At 41.4% G+C, this 20644-nt stretch overlaps 3 protein-coding genes across 4 annotated transcripts in view; 1 reads left to right on the top strand and 2 right to left on the bottom strand.

Annotated features, from left to right (window-relative positions):
• stag1a (stromal antigen 1a) overlaps positions 1–2033 on the bottom strand; it is a 38060-nt gene extending 36027 nt beyond the window's left edge. For both annotated transcript variants that reach the window (XM_005926059.2, XM_042222390.1), the window contains exon 1: positions 1828–2033. The gene's annotated coding sequence lies outside the window, so the exon portion shown is untranslated. The remainder of the gene's footprint in view (positions 1–1827) is intronic.
• Positions 2034–8876: 6843 nt separating this feature from the next.
• On the top strand, positions 8877–14004 carry slc35g2a (solute carrier family 35 member G2a). The gene is made up of 2 exons (XM_005926060.3): positions 8877–9192; positions 12413–14004. The coding sequence occupies exon 2, from the start codon at positions 12435–12437 to the stop codon at positions 13794–13796; it is 1362 nt and encodes a 453-aa protein (XP_005926122.1). The 5' UTR covers positions 8877–9192; positions 12413–12434; the 3' UTR covers positions 13797–14004.
• Positions 14005–15389: 1385 nt separating this feature from the next.
• On the bottom strand, positions 15390–18301 carry LOC102292972. The gene is made up of 2 exons (XM_005926061.3): positions 17714–18301; positions 15390–16776 (listed from the first exon to the last, which is right to left on the bottom strand). Exons 1-2 carry the CDS (start codon positions 17901–17903, stop codon positions 16172–16174), a joined length of 795 nt encoding a protein of 264 aa, XP_005926123.1. The 5' UTR covers positions 17904–18301; the 3' UTR covers positions 15390–16171.
• Positions 18302–20644: the final 2343 nt, after the last annotated feature.

Genomic DNA, 20644 nt, shown 5'->3' on the forward strand with positions numbered 1-20644 from the left:
TGTGAGGACATTCATTGGGAATGTACTCAGGATTTCACAAACAGAGCTGGGACAGATTTTCAGTCAGGCAGATATAGTCATAGCACAGAGTCAAATAAATGCAGCCGTCAGGTGCATTTCCCCACAAAATTTCAAGTAGTACATTTGTATAAATTGCCTAAATACATTTTTACAGAAGTGGTAGTTTCCCTATTCCACTTGTCTGGCGGCAGCATGAAAATGATAAAGAACACACACCGCCACAAATAAAAATCTAGTTTAATATCAATCTAATAATATTTGTAAGACTGCTTGAAGGCTAACTCTCCAAACATAGTAGATTAACAATGATTAAAATCAATGGAAGAAGCACTTACAGAAATATTTTTGCATTAATGCTATAATATACACAATCTCCCAGGTACGCACTTGTTGGTTAGTCCTAAAAAAAAAAGATTTATAAGATATTTTAGAGACTGATTATTATAACTATACAGCACGATATGCATGACAATTTTATGAAATACACATATATAGACAATATTATGGAGTTTTGCTATTAAAATGTCTACCCAGAATGTGCTTGGCTTTTAGATAAATAAATAAAACTAGCCTAACATCTGCAGATGACAACAGACCATGATATACTTTTTACATTGGTTTATTGTGAAAAATGAGTCAAGAGCCTAACAGCTAAAAGCCTTTCCAGGTCCCATCATGTTTTATTTGTTCGTAGTGTATATTTCGGCAGTGTGGAATTAAAACGGAGTGATAATGGAAGGCAAGCAGGCTGCAGATAGCAAACCAACACAGCCTGCATGAGAAATCACATGGTTGACTGTAAACAAAGCAGTTATGCAACAATCTGAGATTCATGCAAACTGCCAGCAGGCACGCTGACCCACTATAACCGATCTCCTAACTAGACTGCACTGGGTGAGCTGCACAGGGGTCAGTGTTGGAGGGAAGCTAGGACCGAAGCCTGTTTAAACCTGTAGGGGTAGCTGGTGGAGCCCATCCCCCCCTTATGTGACTCATGTTTCCCCGCTCAATGTTGCCTGCTTCCCGCACAGAAGGGGGCAGGAAAGGGGGGGAAGAAGCGCCATAATAACCATGTAAAACATGCAGGAGTCCGTCCTGCATGTTTGCACTGAAAAGCATGCATGTGCTGTCACTGACTAATAAAGCAACATGTTTATTTTGCTGCTTGGAAAGTCACCACGACTCCCAGGAACTTGAAGGCATGCTGATGTTGACACAAGGGGGTGGGAAAGAAAAAGAAAAAAGTAGAAACCGGGATATCTCACGTTGTGTATCTTGTGCGTATGCAAAAGGCAAAACTGCCAATTGGTTGATAACAACAATGTCAACAACAACGTGGCAAGTAGCGTTTGAGCTGGTGACAAACCAAAGCAAAGAAAGCAGCGCACGGCAGGAGGGCAATACTGTACAATCATAATACGGCTCTGCAAATGAGAGAAGGTGATGCTCTGAATCCTGCCTTGCAAAGACCATGAAAACACGTCACACCGCATGGCTCTTTATTTGTTGACAAGCCAAACTCCTCCGCCGGGTGGAAATCGGTGGCAAAACAGGCCGGTGCTGCGGCACACACTTGCCCTTCCATCAAGTTGTCTTGCCGAAAATTTTTGGGGCTAGCTCGCAAGCTAACGGCTCCGCTAGGCTACAATGTAAGTGAGGAAGAGAGAGAAAGCACATTCACCTCCGTTAGCCGCTAGCGCCCATCCCCCAACCAACCAGTGTTCCCTGTCTGTGTCCACCATCTTTAATCTGTGTTCCGTCTCACTTCCCACCGCACAAAACACGACAAAAACACAAGACACTCACCTTTAACGACCATCGCCAAATCGATTATCACCTTCCGAACTAAAAAATCGATTTTCGTTTTAATATCGTGCGTATTTTAATATTGAAAGTTGGCCGAGCGAGCGGAACCGCGCCTTGAGAGAAGAGCAGCAATCCTAAACCGCCATCTGGTGGTATTTTCCTCTCTGTGATGCAGCGGGAGCGGCGCAGCCTCAGACCGAGACACAGCTGCCCCCTGGCGGACACACCGAGCTGCGGCGGACACGAGCCTCCGGGGGCGAGCGGGGAGAAGGGAGGGACCCCGCCAACACATCGCTGACGGGGACGCGCACAGGAGCAGCGAGACTCCCCGCTTCTTTCCCAGTTGAGTTACTACTTTGAAGGGCTTGTCTGGCGAGAATTGCATATAAGAAGCTATTTAAAATTCCCACGGCCAAAAACTACAAGCACTTACTGGTTGTCATCTGGAATATTACAGCTATACATTACACCTTTCTGTGTTCAAATAGGCTACATCACAAAACCCTTATGTAGTTCCTTTCTTCCTTATAATTATTTTTAATAAATATGAGTTATTCAGTACACCTAAGTAAAAGTGAGTGACATGTATTTTTTCTTCAGAGCCCAGAGTAGCCTTTTTTCTATCCTTTTTTTTGGCTAACAAGCAGTCTGATAAACTCTAGGGTGTATTCTCTATAGATAAGGGACTACGATACTTCTTAGTTTCTAAAGTTGACAAAGTGTGACAAGGCCACACATGCATAAATCTTCTACATTAATGACCTTTGGCTTGTAGATTTTTTTTATGCTTTTCAGACTCACATCCTAGATGGAGAGGGACAAAAATAAGAGTGTGCATGTGCACATGGCCGAACTCCTACAGCAGGTCCTTGGGCTGAAATTGGATGTGCATAAACCCAATTACAGTCTGGATGTACTCACATTACTCACTCCAGCTCAACATGGCGTGATATTGCCAGAAAGGGAGGGTGATAGAGACACACAGACAGAAAAAGAAATTACTTCAGTTAATTATATTATTCCCACATCAGTGTCTTTAAGTGGATATCAAACACCAGCAGTGCATACTGCATGTGTGTGAGAGTTAGAGAGTGAGTGCATAAATCAAAAAGAAAGGCTGCTTAACCTTTATTACATCTTTTAAGATAGGGCAGTGATGCGTCTGCAAATGCACAGATAGACGCAAGAGCACACGCACAAACAGACCAACTGGTTATTCATTTGACGGATGCACTGTTTGCCATAGCAACGCCACATCTTGCCCATAAAAGCTGTAGCAAGATCCTCCCCTCAGGGCTATTTGACACACACATACAAACACATACACGCACTCATGATTGTGTGGCTCATTCACTGACATAATACATTCCCTAACCTTAACCAACCCAAAAGGCCTCAGTTTTTCTTTCAGACCTTAACAACACTTGGGATGCATTGGGAAGGGTGTCTTTTGTTTCAGAATTACTGCAGCACTTTATGGAGCTTCTTATCATCAGAGGCCTACAATCTAACCCTGGCCAGCAGGTAATGCAAGAAAGCTCTGCATATGTGGCTCACCAAACTCAACAAACAGACTAAAAAAAGAGCGTTCTGTAGATTTTGTGCAACAGCATGCTACATTTATATCTCGTATTCGCTCTATGTTTTAATGCATTTATATATTTTTTCATTCTAGGCTTCCAAATTTAAATCAGTTCCATTTTCATGTAACCACACATAAATTTAATACCATTTTTCTTTTGTGTATTTATTTAAAAAATAACCTAAATCAGTTATAGGCTGACCCAAATGAAAATGGTGATGGTAAGGCGCATGACTTTAATCTTTCACTTAACTGCTTTCAGGCAAAATAACTGCATCTACCTTGTTCTCTCTAAATCAAGCTCACTGTTTTTTCAGTCTTGCTTATTCACGTATTTATTTTTTTAATGAATTATGTCTGTTTTCATCACAGGCTTTATGGTTTTTGATAGACCTATCACTGATTGTTTTTACATTACTTTTTATGATAGGAATGAATACACAAATTAGGTATGGTTGGGAAAGATGAGACAGAATACCTTTAAACACTCGTGTGCATCAGGATAAACAAACACCAGCCTTTATAAAGCTATTGTTAGCCTTATGATAGACTGGCAACCTCTCCAGGGTATATGCCATCTTTTGTGCAATCCATGGATGGATAGAAGCTAATTCTAACAACTGAAGGAGTGTGAAAAGTAAGGAAGAAGCTAAAAGATGTTTATTTTTCCAAAAACTCTCCACTCCAAAACTTTGCTCCTAAAGACAGATAAAGAACACAAGCACACCCACACAAACATCCCATCATAGTTATTGTTATTATTCTTTAATTTGAGGAATTTAATGGGTGCAGTGTGTACAACGATAAAGGCCAATGCAATCATAAAGCTGCTCTGGGGTACAATGAGTACAAAGATAAAGGCCAATGCAAATAATCAAACTATTGCTTTTCAGATTTTTCAAAATAAAACTCATAAATGTGTAGATGTTGAAATATGTGCACATATTTTGAGAAAAAAAAATGCAAGAAAGTATATCTAATAACCCCAAGCATGCATTAAACACCAATCAAAGGTCACAAGTACAATATTCACTATTGCTGTGTATGACTCTTTGCTTACAAAGGCTCAGACTCTCAGATCAGGGGCAGTCATTATCCAGATTTCCTTCAGTTGCTTCTGAGATGCGAAGCAGCATACTATGTCATATTTTTGCTAACTTCAGATTTTCAGTGGATGCCCACAAAGAAAACAAATTTATTTTCTCACTGTATTGTTTATTTTAAGTTTGCATATAATCTACATATGATCAGTACAATTGTTTCAACTGATGTGTGTTTAATTTTAGGAGGTTTCAGGACCATCATTGCCTTTTTACCTGCTTATTTTTCTCAGCACTGGCTCAATGTGAATGAACACAGGAAGTGATGAATGACAGTCTTCCACATTCAAAATCTAATTATTTGATATTCAATGTCTTACTTATGTTTTTTTCCTGCATTATCTTAGGCCAGGCAGCAAGCACACACATATAAACACACTATAACACCACAAATGAGATACTGTCTGGCTGATTTGCCCTGAGTATTAAGCCTTTTCTTTTTTTTTTCAGAAAAAACTCACATTATATCTGTATGAGAAGGGTGTTGCATCGTATTGCATTTCTTTTCGTTGGCTTTTCAAGTTTTTTTTCCTCCTCTGGGCCGCCCAAATCCACATTAGAAATCTCAACATATTGTGCAGACGTTTGCCAGGGTTATTCCAGTTCAAATCTTTGCCATATTTAAGCTTCTGAAACTGTGTCATTGAGAAAAACCTTTGTATGCATGGCGCAGTGTTGTGTTACATAACCAACGGACGTCTGGTAACTGGCATCTATACGCGCACACGACATGGATGCACACTCGTAACACACCCGACAACAGCATCCGTCATAATCTATAAACTTTTTCTGGGGCTGTAACCATGGAAACAGAGGCTGTGTGGTGCAGCATTGGTTGAGAAAAACCTTTTAGACTGTCAAGGTAATCTCAGGTTATGACACCAGTATCCAATAGCAGTGACAAGCATCTCTATCTGTTTGGAAATCCGAGCGCTTCAAGGAAGAATGTTTTTTAGACCAAGACGTAATCATTTGACGTATTGAGTTATGCAAAGACGTTTTTTTACTCTTAGCTCTGTCTCATCTCATCTCTAGGGCGGCTGACTAACAGAAAAGCTTTATATGGCTGTTCTTTGCCTGTACGCCTGTCCTATTTTTAATTTCCTCTGACCTTGCTTGTAGCGTTCTCACTCCTGAAGCTATTTTATTTAACTCACTGCCTCTCTGACATCCATTTCCAGACTCTCCAAACGCCTCTCATCCTTTGCCCCTTATCTCATCATGTTCATGTCATCCCCACCCTCCCTTACTCTTTTCTTTCTATCGCCACTGTGGTAATGCAAAATGTATGAGAGGCTGAGTGCTATATTTGCTGAGTAGAAAAAGCAAACATTTGAGTCTATCACAACAGCACTTGTGAATCAGGCCGTCATCGTCCGTCACATCCACCTCCGTCGCTGGAACACACACACAGATGGTAGTGGACACAGCCAAGGTTTTTTGCTGCAGCCTGTGTGTCATACACCAACAGCCCAGGCTCCCAGTTTCTTGCATCTTATCCCCATCTGAATCTCAGTTGAAGATTTTTTTTCAATTTTTCTTTTTAATTACCCCATTTGTCCTCTCTACACCAGGGGTCTGCTGATGAATGTGTCCTGTCTGGTGATGTGCTTCACTTATTAGCCCGGGGTTTAATACGAAGCTGTCAAACATCGAAGAAACCTAGCTTTGAATAATGACATGCCGATTAACAGCCAAGGCTAAAAAAAAGAGCCCTAGTCTACAGAGAAAGAGGAAGAAGGGTTAATGCTGAAGTATTTTTTGTTTGTTTACTGTGGATGCGAGTTGTGGATTAAACTGTTACAAAGTGGAACTGTAATGTCTGTGGAATAACCAAGGGGAATAACTGACTGAGAATCAAACTGTGAAATTGGCAGACATGTGGCATAATGTGCAAATGTGTGTGTGAGAGTGCGTATGAGCCTAATAAAGAAGCAGAGGGAGAGAATATGTGTTCAAAAGGGAGACTGAGAAAAAAGACACTCTCACAGGAAAATACATAGAAGGAAGCAGCAGACAGGCTGCTTCCAGAATGCAAAACCCAAGTTTAGTGCACTCAAAGTGAGCTTTCCGTCCTCTGCTGCCACTCCTTCCCTGTACTCTATAATTAATTTTTTCTTGTCCAGAGATGGAGCAAGAGAGACAGACAGTGCAGAGCTCCTTGAATCTGCCTCTCACATGTGTATCAATTCTAATATATATATATATATATATATATATATATATATATATATAGAGAGAGAGAGAGAGAGAGAGAGAGAGAGAGAGAGAGAGAGAGAGAGAGAGAGAGACTTTCCATCCTTCTATCATCCCCACATTTTTCTCTCTGCTTCACTGCTCCCACCAAACCCAGCTACCCCTCACCCATTATGCTCTCCCTGCTGTCAGCTCAGCTCTTCTTCTCTTAGCATATTCTCATCTCATCACACCAACTCCTCCCTGGAGGGCAGGTCTTTGGATATCATGAACCTTTTCCCAAAACCTGCAGTCCTTTGGATTCAAACAGTGCCCCAAATAGCTGCGTCCGATCCACTCTTATTCACTGTAACCATGGAAACACTAGATAGTCCTCCTCATCCTCAGTGAAACAGCCTAAACCAGATGCATAGAGGAGTGAGGAGAAAGAGAGGGTCAAAGAAAGAAAGAAAGTAGAAAAGAGGTCACTATAAAAACAGTTACAGAGACATTTCAAAATTTAAAAAACAGTAAAAGAAAATTAACTTTTAGAACCACGGCTCAATTTGGCTTTGTTATTTTCATTTTAATGAGCTATCTGGGCATAATTTTTTTATTTTTTTTTAAATGAATAAACATTACAAATTTGCAGTCTGAATGATTAGATTTTCATGGAGCTGTTTATGACTTTTAATGTGAGCAGGGCCAGTGAGACCAAGTTAAAATTGTGTGTGCGGTCCAGCTTGTTCCAGCTAGACATGATGTTTAAAAATGAATTATTACATGGCAAAGTATTGCGCTGGTAATTGGCTTTTCACATGGGCGGGTGCATTAAATTAAAAACAAAAACATTCTTTGAGGAGAAAGAAATCAAAGCTCTTACAGCCAGTTTCCAAGACATTGGCTAAACCTAGTGCTAAACTAAAAGACAAATATAATGACTAGGTCCAGTGAAATTTCTTTTTACATTAAATCCACGTCTGAGAAACTGAACCTTAACTTTCAGTGCAATCAAATACATGACACACTCAGTGAATCGCAACAAAAACTGGCCTTGAGTCTGCAGTTATGCATAAATAAAACTAAAAGTAATCACATGAATATAAATAACTGTGGATCAAATGATTTGTGTAATATGGTTACTGTTGCTGGTGGCAACAAACTACATCGAATCTGCTATCATTGTTTTTGCTTTCTTGTTACTCGTCAAGTGGTTGAAAAGCATCCAAATAGAAGGTAACGTCTATCGCAGCTTTGCAATAAAGGACTAATTACAGCAACAGTGAATAGTAGAGAATAATCTGCATCACAGTTTAACAGATTTTTGCAGCTATCCAATAGCACCATACAGACTAGTGTTTAAGTCTTCGCACACATCCTCATCACAAAGTAAAGGAACAAAATGAGGCAAGTAGAAAAGAGACCAATTTTGGGCTGCGTCATGTCCATAATCTAAAAATTTGAGTCAATTAGTGAACATGGCGATAGGGTACACAGTGTATTTGACCTTAATATTGACCCTAGAGTCCCAGTGGATCCTCCTTGCGTGTAACGAAACAGCAGCTGGAGGCTTTTTTCTTAAACAATACGAAGATCCAATACAACATCAGCTACATTTGCTAAAGGTTAATATAGCTCAAAAGAAAACAGAGCACACAAGTGTTTCTGCAGCAAAATGTCAAAGCAATTACTGTCAGGTTGCAGAAAGATGAAAATGTGTGAGGTTGTGCAACGTTTGAATTAAAAAGGCGGGGAGGAAAACTGTGCTGACCTTCTTTAATCTTTTTTTCTTCATTACCATCATCATTACTTTAAATTTTAAAATGCGTGACAAGACCTTAAAAATGTGGTCAGACACCCATCTATAAATGTTGACATACTATTCCAAAATCCATTAATATGCTAAAAGTCTAGGCTTGTCTGTGAAGGCTTTAATGGAGCTCCGGGGAATAACTCTCATCCAGCCAGAAAAGATGGGTGAAGCTGATGATAATTTCTCTGTATTATTGAAGGGTCTTCACCTTACAATGTAAATAGCCTTGAATAATCGATTAATCGATCATTAGCATAATCGTAACTTTATAATAATTGTGCTTGATGAAATTATTTTCCTGCCAGTCTCTATCTCTCACGGGTAACAGAATGATCAGATGTGCGGTGAATGTCACGCATGCTCAGACGTTATGATTAGACCTTTCTCTCTTTCCCTCGCTCTCTCTTTGAACAAGCCGAGGAGGAGCATCTGTATCAGTGTAGAGAGTGATGGAGGGCAGCAGGTTGTTATAAAACACGCGTTTTCCGCTTGCAGAGTGAGGTGAAGGGACCGCAGGTGCCCTTGCGGAAAATTCCGTTTGGTCCAAGGGAAAGAAGAGGAGAGGTGAGGGAGGAAGAAACAGATGAACAAATGGCCAAGACGAGGTGATGGAGTGTTGGAGGTGCTCAGTAAATGACTGAGATTGCCCGAGAGTGAAGTTCAACCTGGTGGTCAGCTGGTTTGAGGGAAAGCAGGTGAGTCGAGGTGTTTCTAAAGCTTTAAAATACGCATAACCCACCTGGTGGTTACTAATTATAGCCCATTATTACCGGGAATAGAGTAAACCGCTAATTGGGAAGTCGGCATCGATTCGGTTGTGTTGTGCCAATCCTCGAGCGCACGCAGAGTGTGTAAGCGAGAGCGCGCTTCTCCCCATTCAAGAATTGGCCGTGGGTCACTGGTCGGGCTGTCATTGTAAGGTAGACTGAGATTTTTGGTGCATGTAGGCCAAAATATCTCCTTGCGTCAGGTCCAAGAATCGAGCAGTCGTCCCTGGAGCTGCTGACAGCAGCTTATGATGTCGGAACAAGCAGGGACATAGTGTTTCATAGTGTGAAAGGAATTGGTTAAGTGGCTTTAAATGCGGTAGCACAAACCCTCTGCTTTTCGCTATGACTCTGTGTACGTGTGTGTGTGTGAGTGTGTGCGCGCCCGTGTTTGTTTGTTTTTTTCAACCTTCTGGCGTCACAGGGGCGCATCATCGATGAGCCTAACCTTGAGAAAAGCATAGGTTACAGAGAGTCCAGCATTCATGAACCCTTAAGAAAATAACACAAAGCCATTTATTCCCTCCTCTATAATATTAAGCAGCCTATCAGTCATACTTTAACTGTATTACCTTTGACAGCTGCATATGCTTTCCAGTCTGTTTAGTTACAGTATAAGAGTGCCATCCATTAAGTGATTGTTCTATAAATAGTCAGTTTCAAAGATACTATTGATTTTAAGCCCTTAGAAGATGATGATGTCAAATGAAATACACAAGATGCACAGAGAGGACTGTGCACGATTTATCTTTTCCGTCAGACTGAATCAGAAGGGCTCTCTCTCTCTCTCTCTGGAAATGCAAGCTTAATTGCTTCCTTTCTCAGATTTTGCAGGTCTTTCAGCGAACCACTTTAATGGTTGTGTAAGGTGTAAAACAAGGTTTTGGGAGTAGCAGCAGCAGCAGGAGCAGCAGCAGCATTGCAGTGGCTGGCTGCATCATCCAGCAGAGTATATTTAACTGACTGAAAAGAGAAAAGGCAGACAGGAATATATCCGGATCTCTTTTTGCTCTTTGTGTTTTCACAGAGGAGCTGATCAGGTTACCGATAACCTTCAGTTAGCGTACATGATAAGAGAGCTTCTAAAATATCAGCAGAACAACTTTACATGTGGCTTTTTGCCTGATTCAGCAAACTGTGAAGTACATAGGGAAATCATGAAATCATTCATTTCAGTCTATATTCTCGCCATATTCCTGGGACTTGTCTAAAGTATAGTTTACTTATGTTATACAAGCTCCAAAGATCATCTTTAAAAAAAAGGTATATGCAAAGCACTTTATATTCAATTATTTATGGGCAATTGCTATTAACCAGAGAGATGCAAACAGCTAAAAAAAACAGCCCTTACTTAACCCCCCAGCTGTTTTTAAAACACACCAATTCATGTTAGGTGCTGTGGAATAATCTGTATACATGAAGAGAGAGTGCACGAAGGGCACATAACCACAAATTAACAAATTCCCCCTGCTACTACCAAATTGAAATGACTGCACCACTGATGATGAAAGAAACAACAGCGAGCTGCCAAAACGACTGGCTTTGAGTCCGTCTGCTAGTAGGAAATTATAATAATAGTGAAATGCTGTTTTTTATAGTCTGAGCTCAGGACGTTTGTCATGCAGAAATGTAGTTTGTGTTGGTCTGAAGAGATGTTTTTTTGTCATGTGGTTTACCCGATGGTAGTTTTCCTCTTGACATCTCCTGGTGAATTATGTCATCTGCTGCAGGACTGTTTGGTGCCAGAGTCAGAGGGTTATAATCAGCTTGATTTGGGAGAAATTACCAGAATAACCAAAAACCAAACACAATTATCTTAAGTTAATTTATCAATAAATGGCCTTTTTTGTTTCATTCTGACACATCATTATTGTAATATAGTGATATAAAATGACATTTAACATAATGAAGAAAAAATAATCATATATATATATGTCCATATATTGTTCATTTCTTTAAAAGAAACTGCTTATTTTTTGCCATAAAAAATAACAAAACAAACAACTGTTTAAATCAGAGTTTTGATAATATTTCACATCCAAGCAATCAGATGCTGTAGAAACCTGTGAATCATGCGCCAACTTCAATTTTATGTGCAATTTGCAGGGTAAATGTCATTTGTGAAATGTGATTCTCTTACAGTCTGTGTCAACAGTGCTCACAAGTCATTTTTGTTAGATGAGCTGGTTGAGGCTGAATGAGCAGGTACAGTAATACTTAGTAATACTTGTCTGATGCTTTATTCATAAAATACACCAAAATAAAGAGTCATTTTACTACTGTAAACTTACTTGGGGACAATTGCCTCATATCTCTTGGGAAATAACTGAGCCATATGCTCTCTATGCTTTTGCACTTGCATAGCAATATTGTTCCACAGTAATCACAACACTTAAGAGGCTGTGGAGCTTACCATAACGCTCAGGCAGGCCTGGGTTCAAATCCACCCCGAGGGCATTTACTGCATGTCTGCCCCCTGTTTTCTTTTCTCAGTCCTGTCTTCTCTCCACTGTCCTAACACAATAAATGCCAAAAAGCCCTAAAAAAAAATATGTGTAGCCTGGAGAGAGAGTTAAAGAGAGAGGGAGAAATAAAAAGGTGGCGAAGCGGGTGGTTAAATGATGTTATGAACAAGGAAATTAACAAACATTATTTAAATGCCAGCGTAATATTTTTCATAAATTGGCAAACAAGAGTGAGTGAGGGAGGACAATGGGAAGCGACAGAATGAGGCAAAAGTCATTAGAGAGAGAAAGACTGAAGACAAATGAGGCAGGAAGCACTTGCTTATGTAACTGTCATTGCCATAACACTCTCTGAGCCCCCACGAAGGTCGAGCTATCCATGAGGATGAAGAAGTGCTGCAAGGACATAATTGTTCTATATAATTCAAAGTATCACCACACAGAAAACAATAAAGTCATGATTGGTCACATGGGTAGAGCTTACGTACATTCCCTGCCAAACACGCAGGCACACGGGAAGATTTGAGTCACTGCTATTATTATCTCGGATATTAAAGATATATGAGATATCAAGCAGAATCTCACAGCGGGATGTTGTGAGAGGGGAAAGAGGAGAGAGGATTTGTGCGCGTGTGAATTATATATTATGTGCTGAGCTAAAAGTGTTTTGTTTTTCCTTACAGGTGTCTTCTCTAAAGTTTCAAAATGGAGTCCACTCACCTCTTGGGTGGCTCTAAGAAGAGAGTAAAGATCCACCCTCACACTGTTACAGCCAAATATGCCACCCACACACCCTATGCCCCCCAGCCAGGAGTACACACACACTTTCCCCAACCTGGGGATGATGGCTATGACGATGCTCCGTCTTTTGAGGACTTTGGCTCATTCGTGGAGGAGACGTCAGACAAGAAACAGCTGACAGAGAGCAGGAAGTGGCCCCTGACTCTTTTTGGCTCAAGACACAACGACAAAGATACAGCCCACAAACTTCAAACCGTGGGGGGAGGAGAAGGGAGTGAGGGTAGTGCCAAAGCAGCAAAGGGGTCTGGGAAAGGGGTTGGGGAACAGCTAGCCAGTTTCGGTGAGGCTTCTGTGTCTGCATCTCGACTCACCTGGGTGGGCCTGCTCGGTGCGGCGCTGGCACATGGCAGCTTGATTGTTCTGACCCGAGTGGCCTCCGAACGCTTCAGCCTCGGCCCCCTGTTTCTACTCTTGGTTCGGTCCATCGTACAGCTCCTGTCTCTGGCTGTACCACTGCACAGGGGGGAGAACCCTTTTGGGCCAGAGGGCTATCGACTACGTCTACTCTGTTACGGCATCGCCTACTCCCTCTCCCTTTGTTGCGCCTACTCTTCCTTAACATTCGTCTCTCCTGGAAATGCTACAACAACCTGGCGCCTGGCGACCACAGCGCTATCAGCGACCCTTGCCTTCCTGCTCTTAGAAGAGAGGCTGGGATTGGCTGATGGGATCACCATAGCTGCAGGGCTGTGTGGCTTGGGGCTTGTGTTACTTCCTGCAGTAGATGAGACCAATTCAGATTCGCCAACTGATCCGGCTGTGTTCTGGAGGGGTGCATTTGGATGGTCTCTTTCAGCGCTTGCAGGGCTGTGGATGGCACTAGCGTTGGTTGGGTATCGTTCCCTGAAGGAGAGGGTGGGAGTTGGGACTGCTTTGTTCACAGTAAGCTGGACAGGCTGCTTACTTGCCCCAGCCTCTCTGGCCCTGCTACAAGAGGGCTGGTCCTGGCCAATGAGTGTTGAAGCCTGGTTATTGGTCTTGGGCCTCGCAGCCTGCTCGGTCATAGCCTTCCTGGGAATGACGCACGCTCTCACCCGACTCCACCCGGCTCTGGTTTCCGCCTCTCAGAGCTTGGAGATACCCATCGCCATGCTCCTGCATCTGGCTGTACTGCCACTGGCTCCCACTGCACCAGAGGTCGTGGGGAGCGTGATGGTCATCCTGAGTGTCGGTTGGCTGGTAGCAATGAAGCTGCTCCCCTCTCGAGTTGGTGGGCGTCGGCAGAGGGAGGAGTATGAGGAGATTCTGGACTCTCCCATCAAATAGACACCTCCTCTCACCTTGCAGCACTGTCACTCTTATCGTTCACTTGCTCCTTCATGAGATTGTTTCCAGTGTACACGAGAGACTTCTAAGTGTTTATTGAAGCTTTTTTTGGTATCATCCTCTTTGCTTTTGGAAAAGTGCCAACATGGTGTTGTCTGTTACAGTGACCAAGTGATGTGATATTAAAATCTCCGATGAACACAGCACATTTCTGTAGCCACTTGTAATCACTATCACCCTCTTTTCCCCCCACCCCACGTGTGTGTGTGTGTACTGAGTACATTTAACAATCAATGTGATGTCAGTCACTTTTTGCTGCCAACTGAGATTCGGCCAAGGACTGCTGCCATCTATTTGCCTCTTGGCTGCCAGCAAGACTTAGAAAAAAGAACAGAAAAAAACCCTGGAAGATTGGAGGCTCGGGAGAGGGGCAAGACACACAATCAGAGGAAAACAAATGGGGACAGAGGGAGAGAAGATGATGGGATTGGCATACAGATAAGGAGCGGGTGGGTGGGCGGTGGAGGGGTGATGGCCGATGACAAAGCAGAGATGAAAGGGAAGCAGCAGAATGAGAGGATGTCAGGGTAGCAAGCAGGGCTGATGGTGGTTGGTTATTGTGGCGTGTCTGGCCAGCTGGCTGATAAAAACACTGCTTCGTGTGTTGGGGAACGGTTATTATGTCTAATAACGATCTGCATGACACATAAGCACCATCACTACATTTCTGTGTCGTTCCTCGTCTATTTTCCTCATCATTAACCTCCTGCTTTCCTCTTTGTTGCTCTTTTTCTCTCGATATAACTTCCATTCACCAAACTCCCCCATCACACATCGCACAGATGGAGACTTTTAATGAAAACAGGTGCCTCCACACTGAACAGACCAGCGTGTCTCTGTGCGTATGCCAGGTACCGCTGTGAAACAGGTGTAAAAGAATTGATAGGAGATATAACTTCTACACTCCTCTCCATCTTGTTAGTTGTATCCAAGGAAACGCCCCCCAAAAACAGTCTAATCCTGCATTTAGTTCTCGAGGCAGCTGTAGATTTAAAAAGAAGCTTTCATGCCCACAAACACTTGGGAACGGGAGTAGGCATCTGAAGACATTCATGCCGCGACTGTGAGTGTTTCACTAGTGAAATGTTTCTGTGATGTCAGTGTGTTGGCCTCATTAAAATACTCTGTTGCTGCACTTTGCCCAGTGCTTTAGTGTGAGTAAGCACTGTGTAAAGGACAAACTTAAGGTATGTTTACATTCTTCTTCTTCTTCTGCCTTTTAATTCTACACTAGTAAATACCAGAGAAAAACAAAGTGCTTCATGTTCTGCTAAATTTATTTGCTAGCTTTAATTTTTACTTGACTGACTGTGATTTTATATACAAATATCATATTAAGAGGATCGTGAAACAAGTTAGTTTTGCCCTACTACTGATCCATCGATGGATGGTGGATTTCAAGCTCAATGATCACCTACAAATTTAAATGCTGCTGTTATCACCTAGGAGTGCTTTTGAACCACCATAAATTTAGCTAATAATAAAACGTATTTGGTTAGTATGACTTTAATTTGCACTGATGTACCTTTTGCCTAATTTCCTCTTTCATCTTAACAAAACATCCAAACAGAAGTGCAAGTACATTAAAAAAAATGAATGAAAATAGGATTTAAGACCAAAAACGGATACACAGACACTGTAAAGTATACAGAAACTCCCTTTAGCCATAACAACAGTCAGTCTTTGTGGTTTTTAATAATGAGCACGCATCCACGTGTGTGTATGAAGCTGTAGGAGGCACTGGTGGCAGTGTAATACTTCTGGCAGGGTTTCACAAATCATAAACACTCCGAGCATCGTAAGTCGTGGCCTCTTTCTATTCAGACACTTTTAAAGCAGTTAATGAGTGGGAGAGACCTGCTATGAATTAAATAAAAATCCCAAATCACTGACACACCTTCTTGTGGGTTTGGGGATTTGCAGACCACACCACAACTACACAAACACCAAGGCAAGTGGTGCAAACTTTGGCACTTGTAGATAAAGCACATGTAGTAACCTAGACTAATGAAAGGGTGGGCATGGACGTGAACATAAATACACAGTTTAAAATTAAGTGACACTGTGTGGGAGGAGGGAGGAAACCTTTCCACGAGGCTGACTCAGTTGTTTAGTTAATTTTTATTCATTATAGCAAACCCAGGACATTTATGGTACATTGAAACTCATTGTCACCAGACAAAAACGATCTCATGTGTAACAGAGGCTTTATAAAAAGGCAGAGCAGTAGAAATACAAACAACATGTGCAAAATCATCATCTGCAATAGGAGTTTTCCAGTCAAGCTTTTACTATTTATTTTTCCTTTGGGCAATTCATGTGTCTCCTCTGCCCTTTCCCAGCATGCCTACCTGCTCTATCACTTTGTTCAGCTGCTTATGAATCCTCTGAAGCTCTGTTGCTATAGCAGCCAGAGCACTTTCCACGGTGACTATGTTCACCGGCGAGGTCACTTCCTGCTCCTTCAGGCCAGATGTGAAGAGCTTCATTCCCAAACCGTCAGGTGTTGGTGTTGGCTGGTCTCTCATGCTGCTGTCAGCAGATGCAGATGAAATGATTTCTTCTAGCCTCTTCAGCCAAGCATCGTCCTGGTGCCTACCATGTAGGAGCATCCGCAAGGTTGCATTTAATCTTCTTTCCCTCTCTTCCTCCTCATCCCTGAGATCCACCAAACTCTTTTGCAGCCTAAGACTTGCCTGCTCTGCATGTACCCTGCAAGCTGCTTCCAAGCTGGGTGCACACTGCTGACACATCCCCATCGTCAGCTTCTCCAGTTGGGTCTTAAGAGACGCCGTTCCCCCGCAGCACTGCTCCACAGATTCCAGCAGCATGTTTTGTCTCATGTTGGAGTCCTCTAGAGCGATAAAAAGTTTATCCCAGCGGGAGAAATCTGTTTGGCATGCTGCAGTTGGAGACTCACCTGCACACAACCACATAGATGCATCGATTATTCATTCCAAAAGGCAATTTAAGCATTACATAGAATTAACACATGCCATATATAACCCCAAAAAAGGAGATTTACTTTATTGTCATAATTTGACTGGACTTTATCAGTGAAACGAGTACACGGAAAGAAGGCAAGAAGGTGTTAAAACTGAGCTTCTGCTAAACATACAGCAGTAATTAGAGTTGGATGTATTTCACAGATATGATGCCAGTTTAAGTTTGGACACACTGTGAAGTATGAAAATGGCTTTGGGGAGTTATTCAACACAGATGTAAAGGTCATGAAGAACACATAAAATACACGTGCTACAATCCCAAAATGACATCAGGGGACCTCATTAATTTAGGGGTACAGCAACGAAGTCTTTGAGATTGGACGCTCGAAGAAAACCGATGCAAAACGGACCTGACAAACATCAGAGGGGGCTTAAACTGTGAAATGTCCACCTTCTGTAGGTATTTGAGGCTACCAGTTTGCATTCTTTACGTGGACTCAAATCACAGAGGTTGCTTATTGCCTGTGCTCTGTGTTCACGGTATGAGGTATGTGTTCCAGTTATTGGTAAGTCTGTTTCATTAAGTCTGATGCTCACCTGATAAAACTGTGAAAGCCAAAGATGGTATCATCTGAGTAAAAATATACTTTACAACATCAAGTATTTAAATATGGTGCATTATAATAAACTGGACCAAGAAATACTCTAGACCAAATTTAATAAACACAACTGCTGACCTTTAGACATATCTAAATCAGTGTGTTATTAAAAATTTAATTAAACAGTAAAAATTTTAATTAGCTCGGTTTAGTAAAGCGTAGTAAAACTGAAGAGAAATTCATCACAATATCTATCTGTTCAAACAAGCAGGGAGCAGAAAAGAGAAAAAAAAGAGAAAGAAATAAAACTCACCCTCCTGCTGCTCCAGGGGGATCTCATTGTCATAGTTGTCTTCATAGATTCTTTCATACTCGATGTCATTTATACACAACGATGGACCCGTACACAGCACCAGGCAGATCCAAAACACATGCATGATGGAGTTCTTATGCATGTTTTTTCTTAAGATTTGTTGGGTTGCAGCGCATATATCTGAAAACATCAGAATCCTCTCTCAGCAAGTTTTCCTGCTCCTGCACACTCCAGCTGCTCTGTCTTTACTTAGTCACCTACTTCACTATATGTAGAGCACCTCTGAGTTAGCCAACTATTGGAGCTGCTGGGTTATAAACCCTGAGAGAAGGAAGGAGGGGGGACCAAGCTGGGGAGGGGTGGGGCAGAGCTGGTTCTGTTGAATGAGTGAGTAATGCTCCAGCGGAGGTAATATGTCATAATTCACAGGGGCTGACAAAAAGCATGCACGATGGAGATGGACAGGCTGTGTGCGTTTGTTAAAGTTAAGCCATCTCTAGACTCTGAGTCAGTCTGCTGATGTAATGACACGTTTACACTGTTGCAGTAGCTTTGACATTTAACATAACTCCAATTACGCCATTTGGCAGACGTTGTGTCATTTTAAAATTTGTCTCCCAACTCAGTTTATTATTTATTATATTATTATTATATCGTATTATTTGTTTAATCAAAGTCTGATATGGAAGATATCTTTACTGATATCTATAGATAAGATATATCTATAGATAGAGAAGATATCTTACTGATATATATTTTTCTATATAACAGACCAGTAGTATAATAAAATATCTGAGTGTATAAATGTCCAGGTTCAGTGTAATTATTGCCAGATAAATGCATAGCCTTCAAATTCTTATTCATTAACAACGACATTACATCATCACGGCTATATTTAAATTGATTTGAAGAGATATTTGTATGCTCTTCTAATTTAATTCACTTTTATATGTGTAGCACCATGACTTTTGCTCATATTATATAAAGACCTTCAGTGGTCCTCACTGAGCAAACTCCCAGTGACAACAATGAAGCAGAAATCAGAGAGGTGAATTATCTGCCTCAGCAGAAGATATATTTTATATCTCCCAGAGTTAGGCAGCTGTCATATTGTTATATTTACAACAAAAATATAACAAGTTAAGCAGAAGCAGAATGCCATATGTGTACATATGACATAATAACTACCTAATAAGGAAAAACTCATCTGAAGTCAAAATAAATACAATAAAATCAAATAAGTATAAATTGAAATAAAAATATTACATGCATAATATTTTTAAATATTTCTAAACTAGCAAAGCAAAATTTAAATGGCTTAAATGTAGTAAACACAGCATGGTAAATATCAGGTACAATCAGAGAGAAAGCATAGAGATGAAAGTGTGCAGTAGTGAGACATAAATGCAAAGCAGAGCAGAGGGAAGGTGCTCAGCGCAGGTATCCAGATGCCTGAACCTCTATAGCAGCACGCCTAATGGGGAATTCAGGGTCAACTAAGATAAGCCTAAAGTTTTAATCTTAAATTACCTCCAATAGCTATCTTCTGAACACAGATTGAAAACCGATTTCACTGAAAAGGATTCTGCCTCCCTTATTGCCCTTGGTGCTTTAACAGGTTCATAGATCAGGGTAATGTACTATGATGTCTCTGAAATACAGAGTTTTGTCAATAAGAGTTTTGTATGTAAGGCCACAAATTGCAAATTCTATTTTGATTTTCAGGCAGCTGGTGAAGAGACACTACTATTGGACAAACATGATCTCTTTGCGATCGGTCAGTATTTCAACATTGCAGCATTTTGGAGCTCATCAGGGACCTATAAGGACATCCTATTAACAATGAATACATAAACATATGTATTAAATTTTAATCTCACAATAACAACTGTCCAGATAAGCATATACAACATGTCTACAACAGCAGCTGGGCTGTAGAACAGGTCATTTTAGCCAACAAGGCTCCACAGAGACTAACCTTTTTCAGTGCCTCACAGTTAAATGAGTTAACCCCCCCAGGGACCTTGAGCAAGTGGAAGAAGGCATTCCTAGAAACTTGCTTCTCTGTGTGTTTTAGTAAAACGTACCTTTTTTATGGATAGACTGAGTCCCCATATACAGTTTGCACAACCATCAGACCTCTTAACGTGGAAAAGTTGCAACACTGAATGGTCTGGATTTCATTATGTGCTTGTGAAATAGCATTATTGCATTCTTAGTAAAACCAGCTGCATGTTCAGGTCTCTGATCAACAGGTGTTGTAGCTAAACAGCAGAAGTAGGACAGGTCAAGGTCAAAGGAAAAACCCTGACTCTTCTCCCTGCAGACCTCCAGAGTGACCGCTTTACTGCACATGTCAGCACGTCTGCCGGTCTCTATTCCTGATAGTCTCTGTCTGGGCGGCTATAATTGTAGCAGTGGGAGCAACAACTGTGAAGCTGGCAGATTTATTTCAGGAAAACAGAGAACCTGCAGGAAAAGATGGATTGAAGATTTAGAAAAAGATGAAAGACTTTGAGTTGTGGGCGAGGAAACGTACAGAAGGTCAGGTTTGTCTTTCGTCATTATTGCGTATGCAATTCCTTGGCCCATTTCTGTAAAACAGAACTAAATAAGCTCCCTGGAAGAGTTACATGTTAGAACTAACAACTGAGCTTTATGAAACCGATAGTGTTGCTATTTTCATCTTCCTTCTTCGATCCCGTCTAATGGATTTCCACTTCTTTTTTCCTCTTTATAGGTCATCTTTCCATGTAAGCCATCACATGAGTCATCAGAAAGGAGTTACATTAATCAGCAACTGCCAGATGCTGTTTACCACCCCAACATGCGTACCACACTGACAGTTTAGCTGTCATGTAAAACACTCCCAGCTGGCAACGGGGGAGGGGGGGGGGGGGGGGGTGATGAGAGATGAAGGGAGGACAAAAA

This window comes from Haplochromis burtoni, unplaced genomic scaffold (genome assembly GCF_018398535.1).
Source record: "Haplochromis burtoni strain Fernald_Lab_line unplaced genomic scaffold, NCSU_Asbu1 Contig_85, whole genome shotgun sequence".
Taxonomy (NCBI): Eukaryota; Metazoa; Chordata; class Actinopteri; order Cichliformes; family Cichlidae; genus Haplochromis; species Haplochromis burtoni.